General features: G+C 55.3%; 2 protein-coding genes across 11 annotated transcripts in view; one reads left to right on the top strand and one right to left on the bottom strand.

The window, feature by feature from the left end:
• Nucleotides 1–926: 926 nt before the first annotated feature.
• RELT (RELT TNF receptor) lies at nucleotides 927–5,425 on the top strand (the record flags this gene model as incomplete). Its single annotated transcript, XM_082784650.1, has 12 exons — nucleotides 927–950; nucleotides 1,179–1,265; nucleotides 1,637–1,813; nucleotides 2,406–2,480; nucleotides 2,589–2,740; nucleotides 2,851–2,936; nucleotides 3,183–3,398; nucleotides 3,618–3,698; nucleotides 3,788–3,869; nucleotides 3,996–4,223; nucleotides 4,313–4,448; nucleotides 4,783–5,425. The coding sequence occupies 12 exons, from the start codon at nucleotides 927–929 to the stop codon at nucleotides 4,828–4,830; spliced, it is 1,392 nt and encodes a 463-aa protein (XP_082640776.1). The 3' UTR covers nucleotides 4,831–5,425.
• A 4,943-nt stretch (nucleotides 5,426–10,368) lies between these two features.
• The window catches only part of FAM168A (family with sequence similarity 168 member A), a 164,722-nt gene continuing 152,378 nt past the window's right edge, over nucleotides 10,369–22,712 (bottom strand). For 9 of the 10 annotated variants that reach the window (XM_082751912.1, XM_082751921.1, XM_082751914.1 and 6 more), the window contains 5 exons: nucleotides 17,988–18,113; nucleotides 13,671–13,813; nucleotides 12,326–12,500; nucleotides 11,122–11,252; nucleotides 10,369–10,508 (listed from right to left, as the gene is read on the bottom strand). In XM_082751912.1, the coding sequence (XP_082608038.1) occupies nucleotides 11,140–11,252; nucleotides 12,326–12,500; nucleotides 13,671–13,813; nucleotides 17,988–18,113 (557 nt within the window). In that variant the 3' untranslated portion in view covers nucleotides 10,369–10,508; nucleotides 11,122–11,139. The remainder of the gene's footprint in view (nucleotides 10,509–11,121; nucleotides 11,253–12,325; nucleotides 12,501–13,670; nucleotides 13,814–17,987; nucleotides 18,114–22,712) is intronic. The other variant, XM_082751913.1, reaches the window with a different exon arrangement.

Genomic DNA, 22,712 nt, shown 5'->3' with positions numbered 1-22,712 from the left:
ATTTAAACGTCTCCCATCCCAAAATCCTGAGCAGTCAGAGCCCCGAACGCCGCCTCCCCGGAGGATTTTAGGGCTTCACGGTGGGTGAGGAGTCACCTCGGGGTGCCCTGCACGAGGATCTGCATTGCAGCACCCTGTGCTGCCACGGGATTTCCCTCTCCCTTCCCATATAGGGGGGGGCAGCTGCCCAAATTCTGGGGGGCTGGAGAACCCTACCGGCAAGTTTTGGGGCTGGGAAGGTCGATTTTGGGGTCTTTTGTAGGGGAGGGGTGATGGGGATGAGGCTGTGGGTTTGGGGATGTTTTGGGGGGGGGGTCTGGGGAGCCACCTCCCCCTCTCCAGGCTCCGTTTTGCCCCCACTGGGTCACCGCTCCCCCACAGACTGGGAGCTACTGGGAGGCACTGGGACACCCTGACATGGCTCCTGCTGCACCAGCTGCATCCCAGGTGGCTAATTACTAATTACTGCCGGGCACTAATTACTCATTACGGTGCCAACCCCCCCCTCGGCGCACAATGACCCCTTCAGCAGCAGCACCCCCAGCACTTCGGGGGGGGTTTTAGAGGGGTTGTCCCCACTCCCCCACCCCATCTTCATTTATTTCCTGTGGATTATTTTTGTTAATTGATTTATTATGGATAATTATATTGAAATTTAGCACCCTTTGCGAAAGCTGAAGCTGAAAACCTGCAGAATTAGAGGGCCGTGGGGTGATGGCCCTGGTACCCGGGGGGATTTGGGATGTCTCTGGGACCCCAAATCCCTTCCCTGCTTCGTGGCACTGGAGGCAGAAACATCCCTCGGTGCCAAGCCGATGCCTTGCAAAAATAAAGCTCTGACCCCGTAAAACTGGTGGGTTTTTGGCAATTTCTTCTTGCCCAAACCTTGAGGATCCAGCAGCAAACGGGGTGCGGAGGGCGCCACCATGGGCACGTTGTTTTGCCAATTTGTGAGCCCAGATTTGGGATTTTTGGAGCGCGCACCGGGGCGCCTGGGTGCTCTCCAAGGCTTTTTTTGCCCCATTCCTGGCAAAACTTCCAGTTGCCTTTTAATTATTTGCCTTTAATTAAATGCATTGAGGCTGCAGGGAGCGCGTGGATCAGGGTGCCCCCAATCTGATTTTGTCTGCGGTCGAATTGGGCAAATTTGCCCAAATTTGCCAAATTTTCCCCCACAGGAAGGGAGCGGGGGGCTTGGAGGGGGGCACACAGGGCTCCCGGGGGGGTTCGAGCAGGAGCAGATTGTGTTAGCGGCGCTGAAAGGGGTGGGAGGTGCGAGTGCTGGCTGGGTTTTGGGGCTATTTAAGCTAAAATTGGGATTTCTTTGGGTGCTGAGTCACTAAAGGCCGGGCTTCAGCTGCGCCCAAAAGGGGCTCCTGCAAAATGTGTGGGGTTTTTGGGTTTGGGACTTATTTTTTTCCCAGTCTTGAGGGTGTTTTGCTCTATTATGAGGGAAACTTTAGGGTTTGGGAAATAACCCCAAAGCTGCCCTGCTGCAGCAAACGGGGCCGGGGAGTGCCCCGGCTGTGCCATACCCTTCTTCTGTTCCTTTTACTGTTTCTTGTATTATTTTTTTTATTTTTTTCAGCTGGATTGCTTCCTAGAACTGCTGCCAAAGGGGGTGCTCATGTAAAAGCACCCAGACGATGAGCCCTCGCTGTCCCCAGGGCAGGAATTAGGGGAGAAGGGGGGGGTCCCCGTCCCCTTCCCATCCCCGTGGTGGGGAGCAGGGGGGTTCCTGGCCCCGTTTCCCTGCAGGTGTCCCCCGGTGAGGAGCAGTGGGATGCGCTGGTGGCTCGTCACCGTCCTGGGGGTGAGTATGGCCTCGTCCCCCTCCCTGCTTGTCCCTGTCCCCTGCTGCCCCCCCCCGGGGCTGAGAGGGGTCAGCCCAGGGCACTTGGGGACAGTGGAAATACCCCAGGGTGCTTGGGGTGATCCCAAAATAACCCCCGTGCACCAATAGGGACAGGGACAGCTTTGGGACAGCCACCCTGCCCCCGTGCCCATGCCAGGGGTGCCCAGTTGGGATTGGGGAGTTTTATTTTTATTATTTATTTTTTTTCCTCCTGGTTTGCGTTCGCAGCGGGTTTGTGCCTGGCACTTTGCTTCTGGTGGGGTTGCCTCCACCCCGTCACCTGCAAGGGGTTTGCATCAAGCTGCGGTGTATATTATGGGATGGCTGGTGCCTGGCACGTTGCTCCCGATGGGTCTGCATCCACCACGGCCCCGGCGTCGGGGTTGCACCCAGCATTTTGGGAATGTGGGGTTGGCACCTGCTGCACCGCACGCACCCGCCCCATTGCTGGCGGCACGGTGCCTCTGCATCAATCCTGCCTCCACGACACCTTTTGCATCCACCACGATGCTTGCGATGGGCTCAGCACCCATCCCTGCTTCTCCCACAGGTGCTGAGCGGCCCCGGCGCAGTGACCGCAGGCTGCGGGGCGCCGCGATGCCCACCCGGGGAGGAACCCATTGGGGTAAGCGGCACAAAAAGCAGCACCTCCATCCCAGAAGGCAGGAGCCGACCGTGGCACGGCCACCGTGCGGGCTCCATCCATCCCTCACCTCCTTTTCCACCCCTGCAGGCGTGTGGCTCGTGCCGCCCGTGCCCCCCCGGTGCTTTCTCCCCGGGGGACGCGCCGTGCGCCCCGCACACCCGCTGCCATGCCACCAGCCGCCTCCTCCTGGCACCAGGGACGGCAGCAGCCGACACCCTCTGCGGCGGCTGCGTGCACGGGTGAGCCCTCAGCAGGGTTTGCTCCTTAGGGTGTTGGTTTTTGGGGTTTTGGGGGGGTTTGCGTGAACCCGCTCCATCCCCAGCCCTGACCCTCACGCTGCACCCCGCAGGTTTTACAGCCCTGATGGCGAGAGGGAGCCCCGGGGCCGGTGCCTGCCCTGCTCCGCCGCCCCCCCCAGCACCCCAGGGTGCCCAGGTGGGTGCAGGGTGGCACCATCAGGTGCTCGGGCTGGGAGATTTCAGCTTTGCTGCGTCGTGAGGCTGTGCTGGAGCGCGGGCAGGATGGGTGCGCGCCGTCCCCTACCCCACCTCGCTGCCACCTGGGGGCTGTGGGTGACATCCTGCCCACCCGGTGGCAGCTGAGGACGCTCCTGCTTGTGGCATGGGTGGGGGAGCTTTGCCAAAAAAAAAAAAAAAAAAACGCTCCTGGTGCTTCCAGCAGGCCGGCGGCGAGCCCGGAGCGCGGCGGCACCGCGGGGGAGCAACGGCACGAGGGAGGCTCGGCCGGAGGAGGCGGCGGCGGCGCAGTCGGCCGTGCTGGCCATCGTGCCCATCTTCTGTGCCATGGGTTTGCTGGGCATCCTCGTCTGCAACCTGCTGAAGAAGAAGGGCTACCACTGCACCGCGCACAAGGAGCCCGAGCCCGGGGTCGGCACCGGTGAGCCCCGGTCCTGTGCGCCCCGGGGTCGGGGTGCTGCTGCGCCCCAAGCCCGTTGTGGGGTGGGTTTGGGCCCCAAAATGGTCCCAGATCAGGACGTGGCTGAGTTGGGGTCACCCCCAAGCCAGTTCACGCTGCTCGAGCCCATCCCCGTGGCTTTTGGTCCCCAAATTGTCCCCGTGGCCAGCGTGCCACCGAGCCCCCTCCGTGTGCCTCCAGGTCCCAGCTCCGTCTACCAGATCGAGGACGCCAACGAGGACACCATCGGGGTCCTGGTGCGCCTGATCACGGAGAAGAAAGGTCTCGAGGGGGTACTGGGGGGGTCCCCAAATAGCTGGGGAAGGGTTTGGGGCACCGAGGTGACCCTTTGCTGTCCCCCCCTCCTGCAGAAAACGCCGCGGCGCTGGAGGAGCTGCTGAAGGAGCATCACAACGCGCAGCTCATGGCACCGGGCTGCAAACCTGCCTATAAGTGAGCCCCCCAAAACCCTACTGAGCCCCTCCCCGATCCTACTGAGCCCTTCGTGGTCCTACTGAGCCCCCCCAACCCCACTGAGCCCCCCTCCACGTACCTGGCATCTCCTGTCCCTCCCCGCAGGCTGCACCTCCTGCCTCAGTTTCCCCCCGCGTGCCGGCACCAGCAGCACCTGCACACCGTGCACGGCCCGGCCCCCAAATCGGACCCCCCCTCGGACCCCCCCTGCACCCGCTGCAGCCAGAAGAAGTGGCCCCAGGTGCTGCCGTCCCCCGTTAATGCCACCAAGGCCACCAAACCCGGGGCCAAGGCCGGCCGCCCCGGCGAGATCACCATCCTCTCCGTCGGAAGGTGAGCGCAAGAGCAGGCGCACGGGGATGTGGGGGGGTCCCCGTTGTGTGTGTCCCCCCCCCCGGTGCTCACGGGGTGTCCCCCTGCAGGTTTCGGGTGTCCCGTATCCCCGAGCAGAAGCCCGGCACGACAGCGGGGACCGGGGGTGACCCATCCCGGGGTCCCCTCCCCGCTGGCAGCGGGACGAGGCCGTCGTGGCTGAAGAGCACCGAGAGCCACCCCGAGGTGAGGGGGGGGGCACGGGGCTCCGGGAGGGGCTGGGATCTTGGTGCCCTTCTGCTTTTGGTTTTTTTTTCCTGGGGGAAACGGCGTGGTGTTGCGCCAGGCTGTTCACTCTGAAGCCTACTGAGGGCAGCTCTCGGCCTTGCCCGGCGCTTTCGGGGCTCTCCGGCGGGGCGCAAACTTTTTGGGATTTATTTTTCCAGACCTAACAGGGTTTTTTCAGAAGGGGCTCACGGGCTGGGAGGTGCTGGGCGATGGGGACCAAGCGCAGCGGGATGGGACGGGATGGATGTCACCCCCACCCCTGTGACCACGGTCCCCTTTGCCCCCCCCTCAGGGCAGCCCCTCGGAAGCCAGGCTTGGGGACAGCACCCTCGCCATGTGACGCCCCCGGGGGTCCCCAAATCGTCCCTGCTGCAGGGTGAGGGGCTCAGGACCCCGCAGGGTGCCCCAGCACCGCCTGGGGGTGACGGCAGCCAAAGAAGGGGGTGCCACCGTGGTGTCCCCCCCCCCCCCCCCCAGTGGATGTCCCCAGCTCGGTGGCACCAGGATGACCGCGGCTCGCCGGGGCTCAGCACCGCCTCGCTCACCCCACCCGGGCCCTTTATGGCCGTCGGGTGATGGATTCTTAATTTTATTTTAATTTTTTAAACCCTCTTTTGGTTAATTCCTGGAAACGAAGTCACTCACACTGGGGACACCCCCCCCGGTCACGTAGGGGACCGTGTCCCCTCCCTGTCCCCAGCCTCACTGCCGACAGCAGGCTTGGCACCAGCGCTGGCACTCCCCAGCACCCCGTTTTGGGGCAGTATTGCCCCTTTTTTTTTCCCTGTATTTATTTACCCAGCCCTTCGTGTCGTGGTTTCTTAAATATTTTTTTTTATTTGAAGCCTCCCGGGTTTGTTCCTGGAAATGACGTTAATAAACATGCTCCGTTTTGGGGCAGGAACCTAGGCTTTGACGTTTCTTTGGTTTTTATTCTTTTTTTTTTCCCTTATTTCCTCCATGGGGTTAAGGCAGGACCTGGGGGGGGACTCAGTGACGTGGTCCCAAGGGGAGCATGATCCCGTGTCACCCGGAGAGGTGGCCGGTCCCTTGTCCTCTCCAACTGGCACCTGGCCTGGAGGTGGCCTCAGGGGGACGGTGACACCCATGGGTGTCAGCAAGGGGGCAGGGACCCAGCAGGGAGGTCCCATTCTGCTCTCCAAACCATGATTTTGGCAAAGCCACCGCATGGGGACCCCTACGGAGAGGGTTTTGGTGACCTGGGCTGGAGGGGTGGCACCCCAGGGGGGAATTAGGTGGCTTTGGGAGGACACTGGGGACATCCCAGTTGGAAACAAGACCTTTTTGGGGACGTCCCAGTTTGAAACCAGACCTTTTTGGGGTCACCACGAGCTGATATCTCTCCAAAACCCAGTGCTCAGCATCTCAGCCCATGCTGGTCCCCCAGGGCACGGCACAAATCCCACTGTGCGCCCAACCAAGGCTGGGCACCATCCGAAACCCCAAAACATCGGGGTGGCGAGGCTGTATTAGGACCAGGGGTCCTAATCAGCACCCTTCAGCCCCCCACACCCCCCCAGAGCACATTTGTGGTGTGGGGCCCTGCAGGACCCCATCACGGCCCCAAAAAAAACACCAAGCACCAACCCCCCGCGGGCTGTGTCGTGTTTTGGGCGATTTTTGTGTTTTTTTTGGTTTTTTTTTTTGGAAACATTTTTTAATAGTTATCGAATGTTCTACATCTTACAGTAAATATCGTACAGTTACAAACTCTTGGCTGAAACCCGTCAGGGAGATCACGGACTGATCTTCGGGACGTAAAGGGAACAGAGAAAAAAAATAATAATAATAATAACAAAAAAAAAAAAACAACCGAAAAAGCCAGATTTACACTTTTATATTCACAAGCCGCGGCCGTGGGGCTCTCCAGCGCGTCGGTTCGAGGCCGTGTTCCCTACACACCTGGGAGACTGATTGGAAGACATCTTTATTTCTTTTTTTATTATTATTTTTTTAATCTTTTTTTTTGCTTAAGAGTTCCAATAACAGCTAAAAACGAGCTGATCCGAGCCGTGCTGTTGGTCGAAAGGAATTAAAACGCCGATGGAGAGAGACGGACGGGGCGCGCGGGTTGGGTTTCGGTGGCTCCGTGCTGTGGGATGGGGAGGATTTGGGGTCTGTGTGATGCCCCCACGCCCCTTTTCCCCCTCCTCAATGCAGCCCAGTGGCCCCCCAGCCCTGCCGACCGCTGTCCCCGTGGCTCCTGCCGCTCGCCCTGCACCAAGGGATGGGATGCTGTGGGTCGATCGGGGTTTTTCCTACAGCCTGGCCAGTAAAAGCGGTCATCAGACCACGTTTTTTGCTGCTTTTTTGGGGTGAAAAATCCCCCAAACCCAACGATTTGTAAGGGTCAGTCTGTGGCACGCCGTGCCAAAGCTCTCCTGCCTCCCGGGCTCCTTACCAGGCTTGGCTTTGCCTGTTTTCCCCACGGGAAAGAGTCGCGAGGGCACAGCCGAGAAACGTTGGGTTGGGTTGGGTTGGGTTGGGTTGGGTTGGGTTGGGTTGGGTTGGGTTGGGTTGGGTTGGGTTGGGTTGGGTTGGGTTGGGTTGGGTTGGGTTGGGTTGGGTTGGGTTGGGTTGGGTTGGGTTGGGTTGGGTTGGGTTGGGTTGGGTTGGGTTGGGTTGGGTTGGGGAAGGGAAGGGAAGGGAAGGGAAGGGAAGGGAAGGGAAGGGAAGGGAAGGGAAGGGAAGGGAAGGGAAGGGAAGGGAAGGGAAGGGAAGGGAAGGGAAGGGAAGGGAAGGGAAGGGAAGGGAAGGGAAGGGAAGGGAAGGGAAGGGAAGGGAAGGGAAGGGAAGGGAAGGGAAGGGAAGGGAAGGGAAGGGAAGGGAAGGGAAGGGAAGGGAAGGGAAGGGAAGGGAAGGGAAGGGAAGGGAAGGGAAGGGAGCACGCTGGGGACAGTCGGTGCTGGGCGCTCGCAGCCAAAAGCCGGGGTTGCAGGGAGGGGAAGGAGCCACAGCCCTCACTCGGACTGGAAAGAGCAGTTTAACAACAACAAAAAAAAGGAGAAGAAAGGGAAAAAAAAGTGGATTTACAGGTACCCCACGGCTCTTATTGCTATCTGCAGCTGGTTGGATTTTAGCTTCAAAAACAAAGCCCCGAACGCAAGGATTTTCGCTCTCCGGGCGAGATCTGGGCTCCTCAACCCCATGCCATGGGGGTCAAATTCCTCCAGGGGGGGAAATTCCTCGCTAAGGGGAATTCCTCGGGGCCAAATTCCTCACTAGGGGCTGGGTTTGGGGGTCCCGGTCGTGTCCCCCAAGCCAGAAGCAGAGCCCCCAGCCCCCAAAAGCAGCCGGCATCGCTTCGCCCGCCGCGCTCCTCGCCTCTACAGCAAACGTCCGCCGTGAAACCAGAGCAGAACGGAAACTTAAAAGAACACAGAAGGGTAAAAAGCGCTGAAATTACAAATTTCCAACCACACCGAAGCTTTACTGCGTGATTTGGGTTCATCAGCCTCGGCCAGAACGGCATGGGGCTGGAGGTCCCGGTCCTAACCGTGGCTGGGAAGGGATTTTCATGGCAAAACTTTCCTTTTTCCCAGAGTTTTGCCCTCTGGAAAAGTGGCTCCATCACCTCTAAGGGGATTTTAACCCCTCTTGCCCATTAAACCTCATCCTCCTGCCTGGATTTCCTCCCATAAAAGCGAGGGCAGAGGAGCTTTGGTGGGACACAACGCTTGTCCCCCCACCGGTGTCACCTCCCTGCCACCTCCCCAGCCTTCACCTCCTCCAAGATTCGGAGGTTTCCTCCTTCCTGGCCTCTCTGTTCCCATCCAAAATGCTGCGTCCCCAAAAACGTCACCTCCCCTTGCGAGGCCAGCCCGGTTAGCAAGGTCTTGCTCTCTCCCCACCACCTCCGAGGTGGCTTTGGTGGGGACAGCAGCACGGCGGCCACCTCCTGGGCACCTTTTTCTCACCGTGGGTATGGGCAGAGGAAAAGGCAGCGCCCCCAAGAGCAAGCCCCCACCCCAAAATTTGGCCTCTCCGGGGTCCCCCGCAGCTCCGGTTCTCCCCGTGGGTGCCTGCAAAGGTGGCAGAGCGCTGGGTTTGGGCTGGAAATCCTTCAAAACCCATGATGGAAACCCTTCTGCCACCAAAACACCAAAATTTGGCTGCCAAAAGGGCTCGCCCAAGCCTCTCGCCCCCACGGGCAGGAAAGGTTTTGGCTCCTCGCCCTCCGCGGGTGCCATTGAGCCAGGGGAAGGAATTAAAACAACAAAAAAAACATACCCAAACCTCATCAGATCCCACCAGCGAGGAGGAGACTCCATAACCACCAGCTCTGCACCATTTCTGGCACTTTCCTCCCCAAACTGAGTGTTTTTCCTCCTTGCACCCCAAAGCCCAGCATCGCCCCCTGATCTGGGGCTGGGAACCGAGGCAGTGGTGCCTGCCTGGCCCCGGAGCAGCCCTGGGCACCACCAACCATGGTTTTAGGGCTGTTAATTTGCTTAACGAGTTCATCTCACAGCCTCACAGCACTGACAGACAGCCCCCGGCACGGACACCACGCCGGGCAGGGCTCAAAACCCCCAAAAGACCCCAAAACCCCCGCTCTGGCCTCTAGGACACCTTGGGGACCTCGGTGAGGCCACGCAGAGCACACAGCAGGAACATTTTGGTGCTTTTCAAGGCTCAAAAACCACAGGGACACTTTCCACCGAGGGGCTGGAGCTGTCAGAGGGCTCCAGAAGCATCGCAGAGCCCGGGGGCTGCGGGACTCGCACGCGTGCCGCGGGGCGAGCACGAATATTTTGGCACGCTGGAGGGAAAAATCCAAAATCTTTTTTTTTTTTCCTTTAGGAAAAAGGAAGAAAAATCTAGTTTTTGCTGAGAATTTACAAATGGTGTTGTCTGCAAGCGGGAATGCCCTCGAGACAGCCCCCTGAGCCCTCGGGCACCTCGGGGAAGCCCGGCGAGTGGGGTGCCACCGACCGTGCCGCCCCTCCTTGCGCCCATGGGCGAGCCAAAAGTGCCCAGAAACGGCCCCAATCCTCACAGCATCCACGAGCCCCTCACCTCTGGCTGGATCTTCACCACTTGGAGGAGCATTTCTCCTCCAACCTCGTCCATAACCCAAAAAAAAATGGGGCAAGGGGCACCCCCTCACCAGCCAGCCTCCGCCCCCAAACCGCTGGGCTCCGCGCTCCCATTCCCCAACCTCCAGCGGGGCTGAGAAGGGGCTGGGGAACCTCTCACCATGCCCAAAAGGATCCTGGGGGGTCCTGGCCGCCCATTCCCGTGCCACAAAACACTTTTTTTGCCCCTTTTTGTCACAGCAGACCCGCTGGCGAGCGGTCCTCCTATGTCCTACAAGCGAGGAGGGCGAGCTCAGCACCTCACCGCAGAGCAGGCGTGAGGATCTATCACGACAGCTACCTGGAAGACACCAATTTTCCTGTAACGTGTTACGGAAGATTAAATAATTTAATGTTCTTCAACTAAAAACATCCCCCCCCCAAAAAAAAAACAACACCCCGAGCGAATGGGAACAAGCCTGCCTTACCCGCGCTGTGCTTTTCACGTCGTACCCTGAACACCAAACCACTCGTACTAGGCAAAAGGAAAACCTAGGCTCTTGTCAACCACAACAACAAGGGAAAGAAATGGAGAAAAAAAAAAAACACGGAAAGAACCCCAAAGAATGAGAAACGGAGGGGGGATCTGAGTGAAATATGCTGAGCTTGCAGACGACGGGACCAAAGAGAGACCTTTACTATTGCTCCGTGTCAGGATGTGTGTTACACGACTGATGGGGGTCAGGGGAGGGGGGAAAACAAAACAAAAAAAAAAAAAAAGAGGCAGAAGATTAGAAAAAGCAGCTTTTACAAAAACCACTAAAGAATGCATAAAGTGACCCTTGCACTTTTTTTTTTTTTTTTCCTTTTTTTTTTTTTTGTTTTCTTTTGTTCTCGCAAACAGACGAGGTGCTGCAGTCCGGCGGCCGCAGCCCCGATGTAAGACTTGTGGAGTTGCATACGATGTCTGACTCTGGATCTGGAAGAGAGCAGAGCCATCATGAAAGGGTTGGGGACACCGGGGAGGCCAAGCGAGGTCGGGCTCCAACCTTGGCTCGCGCTGCAGGAGGTTTTTTTGGGGTGTGGAGGGAGCTGAGAAAGCGTCGGGGCACCAGCAGAGAGCTTGAAGCTCGTGGCCATCTAATTTCACCGGGCAATTTGTCGTGGGATGGGTTTCTCTGATGTTATGTGAGGAGCATGGAGAGCTGTAGGGTGACCCATGGGATAGGAGGGACCTGCTCTGCGTCCCCATCACCGGTGCTCCGATTTTGGGGACCCCCCAAGGACCACGCCAACCCGCACGCAGCCTGGCTGGTACCAAAGAGGCAGGAAAAGGGGACTTCTCCCGACACATTTCAGCAGGGAAAGCTCTGCTCCGTGATGTGAGAGCATCCCAAACCTCCCAGCATGAAGGCAAGGAGGATTCCTTCTCCATCCCTTCTCCAGCAGCTGGAGCATCCAGCGAAAGAGGGCTGGAAATGCAGCCAAGACCCTCCTGGGACGCACGGGGTCGTGCCAGAGCCCTCGGTGCCCTGTTATAGGGCCAGCTCTGTATGGGGACAGAGCAGGGGAAGCTCTCGGGTGGCACTTACATGACTTGGCCGGTGGGTTTACCAGTGTGGAGGTACGTAGCTGTACGTGGGGGTTCCTTGAGCCCTGTACGTTGGCACGGAAACTGGATGTGCTCCGATTGCGGTGTGTTGTGGGGTGGTCAACAAGGTTCCTGGAAGGGGAAAAAAAAAAGAGGAATTCTTCGTGTGATGGCCATTTCACAGCTTCGGAGCCAAAGCCACAGCCTGGCTGGGGCTGGGGGCACCCCTGGGTGCTGCTGCTCGCCCCCTGCCCCGGTTTTATTTTTAAAAAATAAATGTTCCTGGTGCCTCAGGACGCACCATGAGCATCCTCTGTGCCAGCCCCTTCTGTGTTGGTCTGCAGCTGATGTACATCAAGATTTTTGGGGAGAATTTGCACAGCAGACACAAGGAGGGCGAACACAGCCCCAAATTTCCCCGTTTTAGGCGTAACGGGCTACTTGAAACTTTAAAGCATCCTCCACGCACGAATTGCATCTCCCACTTCTCAGCACAAGCACCAATAAATCTCTCTCGGAGTGGTTCCCTCAGCCGAGTCCTGTTTCACAGCTCCTGCAGATGCAGAAGGGTGAATAACGCCTTTCTTTGCACCATTCAATGCACAACGCTGAGAATTGTTGAGAAAAATAGAGGCTTTGGGAAAAAAAAAAACTATCACACCCCATATCCGTGCTTGATGCGCTCTCAATTAATCACGTTTGTGCCTGGATTTAAGTAACCCCACGCATGAGGCACTCAGGGCTCAGCAACGATGCACAAACCAAGGTTAACTTTGTCCATTTGTGCAGAAGGACCTTGAAAGGATCTCAGCAAAGGAGCTTGAGGACAGAAATGCAGCAGTATTTGGAGATGAGCTCAGTTATTTCTCTATTCAGGGAACAGAGGGAAGAATAATGTATTCCAGGATGCAAGTGGGGGCCAAATGGAAGGAAGGTCTCCTGTGCTACCCCAAAAATGGGAGTGGTATCAAGATTTGGTGCAAATTAATTGTGTTTTGCCTGCAAAGGAGCAGCAAACCATGAGGCAAAGCTGCTTTGTGCTTCCCTGGGGGTGTCGTAGGACGCGCTCGCCTCGCTGCGGTCCCCTGGGGGCAGGCAGCACCGCTGCCCACGGCCAGGAAAACCTCCTGCATGGGTCATTTTTGGGGTTTGTCCCACCCGAGCCACGATCTCTGACCTCGTGGGACTGTGGGGGAGCCTCTTACCTGCCGACATGGCCATGGTGGTCCCCGCGACCATGCCCATGGCCACGCCGTTGGTCCTGGGCGCAGCCACGGGGGCCGGGTAGATCGCCGACGGGATGCTGTTGGGCTGCACCACGGTGGTGTGATGGATGACGTGAGGCTGCGCCGCGTACACCGGCTGGGTGTAGTAAGCTCCCTGCTCGAGAAGAAGGAAAGCAGGGAGGTTTTTTTGGCACCCGGCACCAGGCGGGGTTTACAGAGGGGCAAACGCAGCCCTGCGCCCAGCGGGCGCCACCAGCACGCAGCTACGGCGGCACCGAACCCCAAAAAAGAGGCAATTTGGAGAAATTTTCCTGCTCTGTTCATGTTTTGTAAATCTCTGACTCTTTCAGAGCTCCCCCAAGGATCATTTCAACTATTTTTTTGTTTTTTTTCCTGCAGTGGGAGTGGGGTGGGGATCAGCATCACGGGTAGGGGACAAGCCATGGCGCGTGGTTTGGGGGGATTAAACGGGGCCTGAGCCCCAAATCCTTTGGCTGCTGGTGGACAAAACGAGCAAGAGGTGGAAGAAACGAGGGGAAAGGACAGGTGGGAACACAATAAAGGAGCCAACAGAGAAAGCCCCACATCCTAAATAATGAGCTGCCTGAAATGTGAGAGGCGCAAGGGCAAGAGATGCATGGGGCAGGCAGCGCCAGCGTCCCCATGATACCAACAGGGAAAAATCAGAGGGATCAGAACAAAGGAGGGAGCAAAACAGGGAAAAGGAGATGCTCCAGTGCTGGCCGGGCATGGAGAAATCAGTTTGTGGCTGCAGGAGGAGTTGAATTTGGCATTAAAAAGGAAGGGAAAAGCTGCAGGGCCAGATTGCTCCGGGGAGCGTGTGATCCACAGCATAAAGGGGCAGCAAGGGGATTTTCGGGAGGTTTCGGGGGATTTTGGGGGGCCAACTGCCCTGTGGAGGCAGCGCAAAGAGCAGGACGATGGCCCTGGAAGCTCATCCCAGGTCACAAATCTGGGTCATGCCTGAAGGTCATGCTGTCACCAAGAAGGTGACACACTTCTACGGGACGTGGCAGGCACCTCGAGTGCGACGCCACCAGCACGGGGACCCTGGGGTCACCCGGGCTGATTTAGGACACAGAGCCAGGCTTGAGCCCCAGTGTGATTTTGGGGGAACAGCCCCCACTCCCAGGGGTGTAATTTCGGGGGAACACACCCCATCCCCAGCGATGTCACCCCGCTGATCCCACTGCTCATCCCAACCCAACCTCTCCATCCCTCGAGGACGTCGCTGCCGGCCACGGCCACGGCCCCGTAGGATCCTCGGCTGCCCGGGACCCGAGGCGAGGAGCGAGGCACGTACCTGGGTGTACAGGTTCTGCTGGGGATAGGCACTTCTGATGGGGTACATCGCCGTTTGGTACGGGTTCGGAGACGGAGAGTAGGGAGGGGGCGCGTTGTTGCTCTGGGTCGGTGGGACCTTGTAGGGAGTCCCCGCAGTGTACCCTGGAGCAGAGAGACACAAACAGCCTGGGTTAGGGGCAGGGTTTTGAGCTGCTGAGACAGCCGATTCAATTAATAGGGCTAAATTAATAGGGCTAAATTAATAGGGATTCAATTAATAGGGCTAAAACCATTAACGATGATGCCCTTTTGCCTTAATTACGGGCTGGGTGGCTCAGGGCGAGCCGGGCTGCGTGACTCGGAGAAGTGTCCCCTTCTTCTCCCCATGCCCCAGAGATCACAGTGGGGCTCTCCGGACTGGGTTATCCTCACCAGGAGTCATTTGTGGGTCTACAGAGGTCACCTTATTTTAATAGGTGCTGCTCCACCACCTTTGTGTCCATCCCAAACAAAAGGACAACGTGATCGCATCAACTGGGCTGGCATCTGATGGCTGGGGGTGTCCCTTTGGGGTATTTTAGCACAATTTACATCAATTTGTGAGCTGCCCAGGCTTACAGAGTTACATTTTCCTTCCAGGAGCACTCGGTGTTATCGGCTCACGCTGCTCTGGGGCACATCGGAGATATTTGTCTGGTTTTTAAGGGACCTCCCTGGACTTAGGAGATTCCACGGCTGGGAGAAAAAAGGCCCCGAAGATTGCACAGGATGGAGAGGAGAAGTCAAGGCTCGGCACAGCGATAACACGTCTAAACACTCCAAGATAACGAACTAATTGACTCAACCAGCGTTCAGGGCAGCAATTAAGGAAGGACGAGATTTGGAGGCCGCTAATAACGCCGCCTTATCCGCCCAGCGCTGAAAGGGCTTGAAGATAACGAGGAGCTTTCCAGGAGCTCCCAAACAGCCTCTCGCTGCCTCCTGATGACTGCAGATGGGGAGAAATGTGTTAATTAGGGAGCAGAGGGGCTGTAATCCCGTTGGTGACTCTGAACCCAACCGCTTGGTCCCGATTGTGGCCTCCACCACGCGGCCGATTCCTGATGTCTCTCGCCAAGACCCTGACAGCCCCCAGGAAGCACTGAGAGCATCACCAGCCCCTGCCAGCCCCTGGAAAGCATCATCAGAGTGGGGAAATCATCTTCGGAAAGCCTTCTGTCACCACCTTCAGGGCATTGCTCCAAAGCCTTCCCCAAGCAAGAGCCTCTCTCCAGATCCAACACGCAGAACTGGAGGCTCCTCGATCACAATCCTCCAGAAACACCACAGTGGCACTTGCAGACCAACCTCCAGCTCTTCTCTACGAGGGACTTTTTCCTGTTTTCATCTCGTTTTTTCAAGCACAGACCTTGGAGACTGTCAGTTCTCGGCACCATGCTTCGTTGCCGGAGCTCAGCGCTGCACGCTTACCACTCTGAGCACAGACACCGAACCTTGCTGTGGTTCCCCCATCACTGAAACATGAACAATTTAGCTGCTATGTTAAAAAAAAAAAGGTATTAAAAGTAATAATCTGGGCAGGTTCAGTCTTCCTTGTTTATAAATCAGGAAAAAATGGAACAATTTGTGCTGTTTGCGGGTAAAAATGACTTGTTTTATGTTTTTATGTTTTATGTGTGTGTGTATTTTTTTTTTAAGTTTTATGGCACATGCTGATTTATACCACCCTCAGAAAAACACGTCTGACAGCTAATTGTAAAGCCTAATTACGACCATCTAACACCTTATTAGGATTAGAAAGTTCGCGTGGCCTGTGCCACCGCCGCTCCGTGGTTCAGCAGCGGGCTGGGATTTTAAAGGCAAGAGCGAGCGTTTAAGCTGCAGCTCCTATTAAAATTGCTGATTAAATCCCTCGTGCCACTCCAGGAATCTCACCCTTATTGATCCCGCATGGGAGAAGTGCGCTGAATTGCATGGGTAATTTTTTTCCTATATTACCACTACGGCTTGCGGGGGTGGAGCAAGAAAAAATAATAAATAAAAAAAGCTCTGCGATGGATTTTGTATCACAGGTTTCTCCTGTTTCGGCATGAAGAGCATCAAAATGGGCTCTCAGGAAATCCAAGAGGTATTTTGGTATTTGGTAAATGCTGGGCGTCCATGCAGCAGCGAGGTCTGGGGCTCAGGGCCTGTGTTCCCCATAAAATGGCCTCGATCCTTTTAGGGTTTGCTTAGGAGCAGATTCCTCTTGTACCACCCACATACGTTGGCCAGAGCTGAATTTTGCAGCGCTGTCATCCTGCAGGTGCAAGAAAATAAAACCCAAATGCAATGGATGGATGTTTGCAACAGGTTGGAGGTGACACGATGGCTCCGTGCCCGCGAGGTCCCTCATGGTTGCGTGGTCTCCAGCTTGCTCCCGGGGTCTGGTCCTGCCTCTTCCACACTCCTCCATCCAGCCTGGCTCTTCCTCCAGCAACAAGAAGCTTTTTAAAAATACTGCTGAGCAGGAGAAGGTGGATACTCACACCTTAGCCATGATGGAGGCACGTGTCCAGCCCCTAAACAAGGCTCTCACTGCAGGTTCAGAGCCCGTTCCAACCCTTGGGACCTCTTCTGCAAGTACTGAGCAGCTCCTGTTTATCAATCTGTGTTTATCCATCTTCAGAGAGTGGCTCCAGTGCATATTTGTGGGCACTGCTCACCCCGGGACCATCCAAGGCCTCCCCGTGGCTCTCCTCCATCCAGCTCGGGCACTTTGCTGATGCCCACAGGAAAGTTCTCAACGTCCCTCGAGAGCCTGGTTCAGAGAAAACCTGGGCGAAGGGGGATCAAACTGATTCAGGGTGCCCCATCTGAACTGCTCCTGATTTTACAGAGCTAATTTACTAATTTATCGTGGCTCTGGTGAAGCCAGTTGTGGCTCTAAGCCCAAAGAACAGCCCCCGGTGTGTGATAATGGCCAAAGTGTGCCGGGGCCAGGACGGTGCCATGACCAACAGGGCATGAGGAGCAGACCCCAGGCATCATCCCAGCACCCAGGGTAGGAGCCCCGTTTCTTCCCCTGAATCTCCTACATCCGTCCAGGAGGAGAGCCCCAGGAACTGCTGAAAAAATGGGTCCTGTGGGGAGAAGATGCTGGCACCACGGAATGAAGGCACTGCACCAGAAGATGAGTGACTGCTCCCTGTAACCCCATGAATTAGGTGGGACACAGAGCCTCCTCCAAAGAACAGCAGGGACCTCTCTGCCTTCCCAGTGCTTTTAATATTTTCCTTGTTATCAAAACGAAGCCATAGCTCTTCCCCTAAACTCATTCTTTGATTTAATTTAGCAGCCAAAAGCAGCCCGGAGCAGACCCTCAACCCTGGATGCTTCAGCCCACGCAGGGTGGTTTGTAACATTCCCAACCTCACCGAGTCACTTAACAGACCTTATTTTTTCCTCCAAATAAGCCTGGGAGTTTCTCCAAGCCCCAAGGGTGTTTAGAGGCACCAGTGGTTTCTTTTACATCTTTTCCTACCCAAAATTTGCCCCTGTGCATGGTCCCACCTCACGCCTGCAGCGTTCCCCGTGCTATCCGTGTTTTTAGTGTGATGCCTCTGCTGGAGGAATTGCTCGGCCCCGTATGGATGAGATTACACCTCCCGTGATCTGTAACCAACTCCCTCTCCTCCCACCTCCGCTCTGGCCATTTGATTTACAAGGTGGGAATTTCACCGGGCTTCCTGGAAAGCCACGTGTTATTTTGGAATTCTCTTGCACACTTTTTAAAGCTGTAAGAAATATTCTCCCCTTGGTTTTGCTACACGAGGAATGGTGCTAAAATAACGAGAGGGCTTGTCTGAATATATCCAGGCTGTGCCCAAATGCTTTGCAGGAGCATCACAGCTACAGGTAAGCACCTGCAAGCAACCTCAGGCTTCTCGTGTGGACCAAAGAGCCAAAACAAAGACCTTGGCCCTTCTCCAAGTGCCTTTTCCTCCTCCTAAGGAGCATAAGGAGGGTCAGGGCTCTCCTTTTCACACTCCTTCCCATTTTTACGAAGTGCAAATATCAAGGAGTGGGGACACACAGAAATCCAGAGCTCTGTGACGTCTTGCGTGGCAGCAGAGCGATGCTCCCATCCTCAGGACCCAAGGGACCTGCAGCACCCATCCCTCCTCCAGGGCTCAGTACTCGGGGCAGGACACGTGCACGCCCCCAGAATTACCCCCTCGGTTGCAAACGATGATGAGCCCGTCCCAAACAAACCCTCCCAGAGGCACAAGGAAAGGAGGGGAGGCAAACGGGCACGGAACAACCACGTAAAACCCCAAAGGAAAGGTTTATTTACTGAATGCTGCAGAAGAAGCCTGATAAGTTCTGTTCTCGGTCCCAGTGTCCACTGGGAGGTGGAAGGTGCCCTCCGTGGCACAGGACGAGGAGGTCTGTGGCCAGGCTTGCTTCATCAGAAGTGTAGCTTGAGCAGAGAAAGAAAAGAAATGTTAGAGCACCGAAGGCACAACAGCCCGCAGTTGTGTCACATTTGAGCCACTTGGCTGCCCTCCTCCCTTTTCCTCCTTGTTTCCCATGTGTGGCTGGTCTACACGGGGTACACGACCAGCATGGGTGGCTTTGAGGACATTTCTGGGGACAGGGGGATTTTTGGAGCAGCATGCTAACACTGGTTTTGCACCGTAAGCCTATGTGAAATCGTGACTTCCAGCCAGCAGATGCTTAGAGAGACACCCCGACCCTACAGGACTGAGGGGGCTCTGAAACAAGGCAACCTGCAACACGAGGCATCGGTGGGAAGCTCGTCCTGATTAATGAAGTAGTACTGACGGAGGCACGTAAGACAAGCCAGGAGAAATCTCAAGAGGCAAATGTTGCGGGATTGGAGAAGGCGGCACCAGCTTTCGGTTATTTTGTGGGTCTTTGATTTTCTGAAAGAGGAAAATGTCTTGGACTTAACCACCATAATGCTAATTCTATGATCAAGGAATCACAGAATCATGACCTACCAAGTCCCATCACCAAACCACAATCCCAATGCCACGTCTCTTGAATGCCTGCAGGGACGGGGACTCTACCACTGCCCTGGGCATCCCAGTCCAACGTTTGCCCCTCTTCATGAAGAAATTCCTTCTTATATCCAACCCAAACCTTCCTTGGTTCAATGATATGCCTTTATCCTATAGCCAAATACGTCGCCAGTGCCACTGCCCTTGTGCTTAGGGCTGTCTGGAGCACGTCTATGGAGAAGCCCGACCTTGCCTTCATCCTTCCCCAAGCTTTCCAGGTCTTTTCCTCATTTATTTCTGAAACGGTGGAGCTGTCACCATTTTTCTGTTCCCACTAGTCTCAAATTTGGGTGTCTGCTCTCCTTTCAGGGCATTTAATTCCCATTTCCTTATCAATGGGGGCGTGCGGCCCTCAGGTAGGCCCAGCCTCTGTTCAACCACCCGGGAGGGCCTCTCCTCACAGCTCAGCCCCTTCACAAGTCGATCCAGCTGTTTTTATAAAAGAAATAAGCTCTAGGTTTTCTGTTTTTGGTAGGTATTTCACACACCCAGCTGCTGAGGAAAGCAGAGCGGGTGAGGGCCGATCGGTGCAGAAACCGATGAGGGTGCAGAAGACAAAACGAGGCAGCTGCCGGAATCAGCTGAAATCTCCAATTTATGTCTTCTTTAAAGGTATTTTGGTTGAAATCGGAAGCTCGGCTGTTGACACGCTCGCTCGACACCAAATTATTGAATTCCCCAAGGTCTCCAGAGCTCAACGCCGGCTCTGCTCCCCTCGTGTGTGTGCTGAGTGGATTGGGGACCCGAGGGAGCCAAGGCAAGATGAAGCCCTGGGGTACTTTGCTGCTTGATTTTATGGACACAAAACAGTTGATTAGGGCTCGCTGCCCACTAACGAGTGCTCCCGGAGCTCCTCAGGCACTCAGTAAAGGGGTTCTGGGTCAAGAGCCTCGTGGAGGGGGGAAAAAAATAAAAAAAAAAAAGGAACTTTGGGCAACGGAGGTGTGATTTTGTGGTTTCATAGGCAGGGAACTGTGACAGCAGAAGCAGCCAAGCTTGAACAAATCTGTCTGGGGCAGAAAGAGGAGCTGTTTAGAAAGGACACCGTGGCCTGAAGGAGGACGGGGGGTCCTTATCCTCCCCTGTCTTGATGAAGACATAGAAATGTGCTCCTCCCTCCTTACCTTCCTCCTGAGAAAAGCAGGAGGCTCTGGGAAGAGAGATTCAGGGTGTGATTTCTCCATCATCCCAGGACTGGCCACGCTCTGAGCCCACAGCCCCTTGCAAGGGCTTGCAGAAATAATTGCAGCTTTCCAACTGCTCTGCTCCATCTTCAGCACGCCGCCAGCTCTGAGATGAAACTTTATTTCCCTTACGCTTTTATTCAAAACCAGATTCATTTTTGCTGCCCGGCTTCACAAAGGATTTAATCTCCGAAAGCGATGAGACGATTTACTCCGATGTTACACGGAGCCTTCCTCGGCGATTTCTCCTCTCCACATCAGACCCACATCACGGTCACGGCAATTTGGGCCCGATGTGGCTGGGAGCCTGTCCTTTACACTAAATCACCGATCCTTGGAGAATCCATCACTTAAAACTCCACAAAAAGTGAGCTACGGAGGCACCTCGGCACAATAATATCTCCTGGTCCTGCGCAGGAGCTACAGCTCATGGAGGTTATGATCCAACCATGACTATCCGACATCATCTGAGGTCTGTCTCCTCCTGCCAGTATCTTCTGGATTTGCTTTAGATGCTACTCATCGCAAAATAAAGAGCTTTTCTTCGTTATCTGCTGGCAAACCTCTTGGTGGGAACGGGGCAAGTGATGCCAGCTGAGCGTGGGGCTCTGTAGTGCTGGGGCCAGCCTCCTCCAGCAATGTTCAGGGCATGTTTTAAGTGGAAAAGAGAAAAAAATATGAACCAGTTGTGCCCAAAGAAAATTCTGTGTATTAACTGAGTGCAGAATCGCAAGGAAAGGACCAAGCAGACGATGTGGCATATAGAGTATATAAACCTCTTGCTCCCCTCCCTTATTTGTGATGGATATAGCCTTGAGCATTGTACAAAGCCTGCAAGAAGCTCAATTCCCCAGGCGGTCCCATCACTGCGTGCCTGAGTGCCTCGAAATGGTGGGAGCATTTGTTCTTGGAAAGCCCTGCAAGGCTCTACGGGATGCTCCCGCCGCCAGACCCCAGACGCCCACCCCAGGGGACCTACTGATGGCCCCAAATAGTCGGCAGGGAGAGGACGGGCGTCTCCAGAGGGTGGTTAGAGCACTTCAGTGGGGAAAGAGGATGCCTATACTTTGCCCCTGCGGAGCAATATTTCCTTCTGGGTGGATCCTGAAGCAGGAACAGGGGAATGGAGAGCTCACAGCCTCCATCCTGTGCCCCAACGTGCCGACGGCAGCCACACGGAGCCGCGATTTCCTGGGCTGACGTGAGAAATGTCTGCTCTGCTCAGTCAGGGCACCGCGGTAATGGACACGAAGCATTATTCCCTGCTGCATTATTAATAGGTACGGTTAAAGCAGGAGCCAGTCTCCACACGAAAAGTGCATGCCCTACTTTCAGGAAAATAAAAAGCGCACGTTAATGAAGGAAGCTAAAACAAAACAAGCAGCTCAGGAAGACAGAATGCCTAGGAGGGAACAGACACACGGCTTAATGAAGACATACATTATCTTTAAAAAAAAACAACTGGCATGCCTTGTGTCTCTGCAGTAGAGTGATTTTAGGTGCTCGTTTTTCCATACTAGAAAGGGATTTTTGCAGTAATACCATCCGAAATAGCCAGGCTTGCTGCAAGCACCGGGGTTTGCAATGCCGGTGTTTTGCAGTCATCTTGTGACCCTCTTCGTGTTTCTCCCTCTAATAAATATTGAAAAATGGGAAAGAAAAATCATGCAGCAAGGAAGAAAGTAGAACCGTGTCGTTTCAATGAGCCACGATGGCAAGAAATTCATTCCCTTGCTTGACTGGGGCTCCTTTTGCTGAGCTTTGCAAGCAATGCAGTCGCTGTCTGTATCTATTCCTTGGAAAGGACTGATTTAAAACAAATTGGTGCAGAACTTATCATTCCTTTGGTGGCAAACACTTCACTCAAATGTTAACAAATATCCACTAGAGACCTGACTCTGATGGAGGGAGGATTCAAGGCCAGTTCCAGTTACCCAACTCCTCTCCTCTCCCTACTGTTGTTGGACCCGGAGGGGCCAAGGGGTCTCAAGACCTCCCCAAGTCCCTCTCCAGGTCTCAGTTCATTTCCTCCCAAGGGAATTAAATGTCTGGGGTACTAAATCGTTTGATTTCCCATGTGGATCCCAGCATCTCCGTGGACCTCTGTCAGCGATAACCCAGCAAATCCAGAAGCCCCAAGCCGAGGATGCTTTCCCCACCCTTTCCAACCTATATTCCAAGCAGCGTTAAGGGGCACGTTTGCATGGCTAACCTCCATAAAGAGTATCAGATACCCCAGCAGATGAAACTCGGTTTTGTGATTGCTCCTTTAATGATCCCAAGGGATTTCTGCCAGCTCGCACAGCCACCACCCAGCCCGGGAGGCCTGGAACAGCAGCGCCTCGTTGGTGGCTGGGATGTGCTGGGGAGCAGCGGTTCTGCTGGGAACACGCAGCGTTGCTTTCTGCAGCCAGGCAGCTAAAGGCTCAGCGCCTAAAAATGCTTAAAAAGGTATTTGGAATTAGCCTGCTGTTTGCGAAAATCACAGATTTTAAAAATAAAATCGATTCTTTCCGAATCCCGAGTGTGTTCGGCACAGACCCTGGCAGCACGTTCCTTTCTGCGGCCGGGTTGTTTCTGTGAGGAAAATCTCACTGATTTCTCACATTTCCAGCCTCCTGGGTGACAGCAGCTGATTCAATTTGAGGAACCGCTCCTGGTACTGACACAGGCGGCTGGGTTCAGCTCAGCCACCGAACCACACGATTGCTTTCACTCGATTCCATTTAACGCAGCCGAGAATGCCGCCCACGCCGTCACACGTACACACCGATGGGATATTTTGTAGAGCTTATTTTGCTTTGTTTGTCT

The sequence above is a fragment of the Aythya marila genome (assembly GCF_965140915.1).
Source record: "Aythya marila genome assembly, chromosome: 1".
Classification (NCBI taxonomy): domain Eukaryota; kingdom Metazoa; phylum Chordata; class Aves; order Anseriformes; family Anatidae; genus Aythya; species Aythya marila.
The sequence above is the reverse complement of the archived record's forward strand: the minus strand, read 5'-3'. Positions and strand labels throughout refer to the sequence as shown.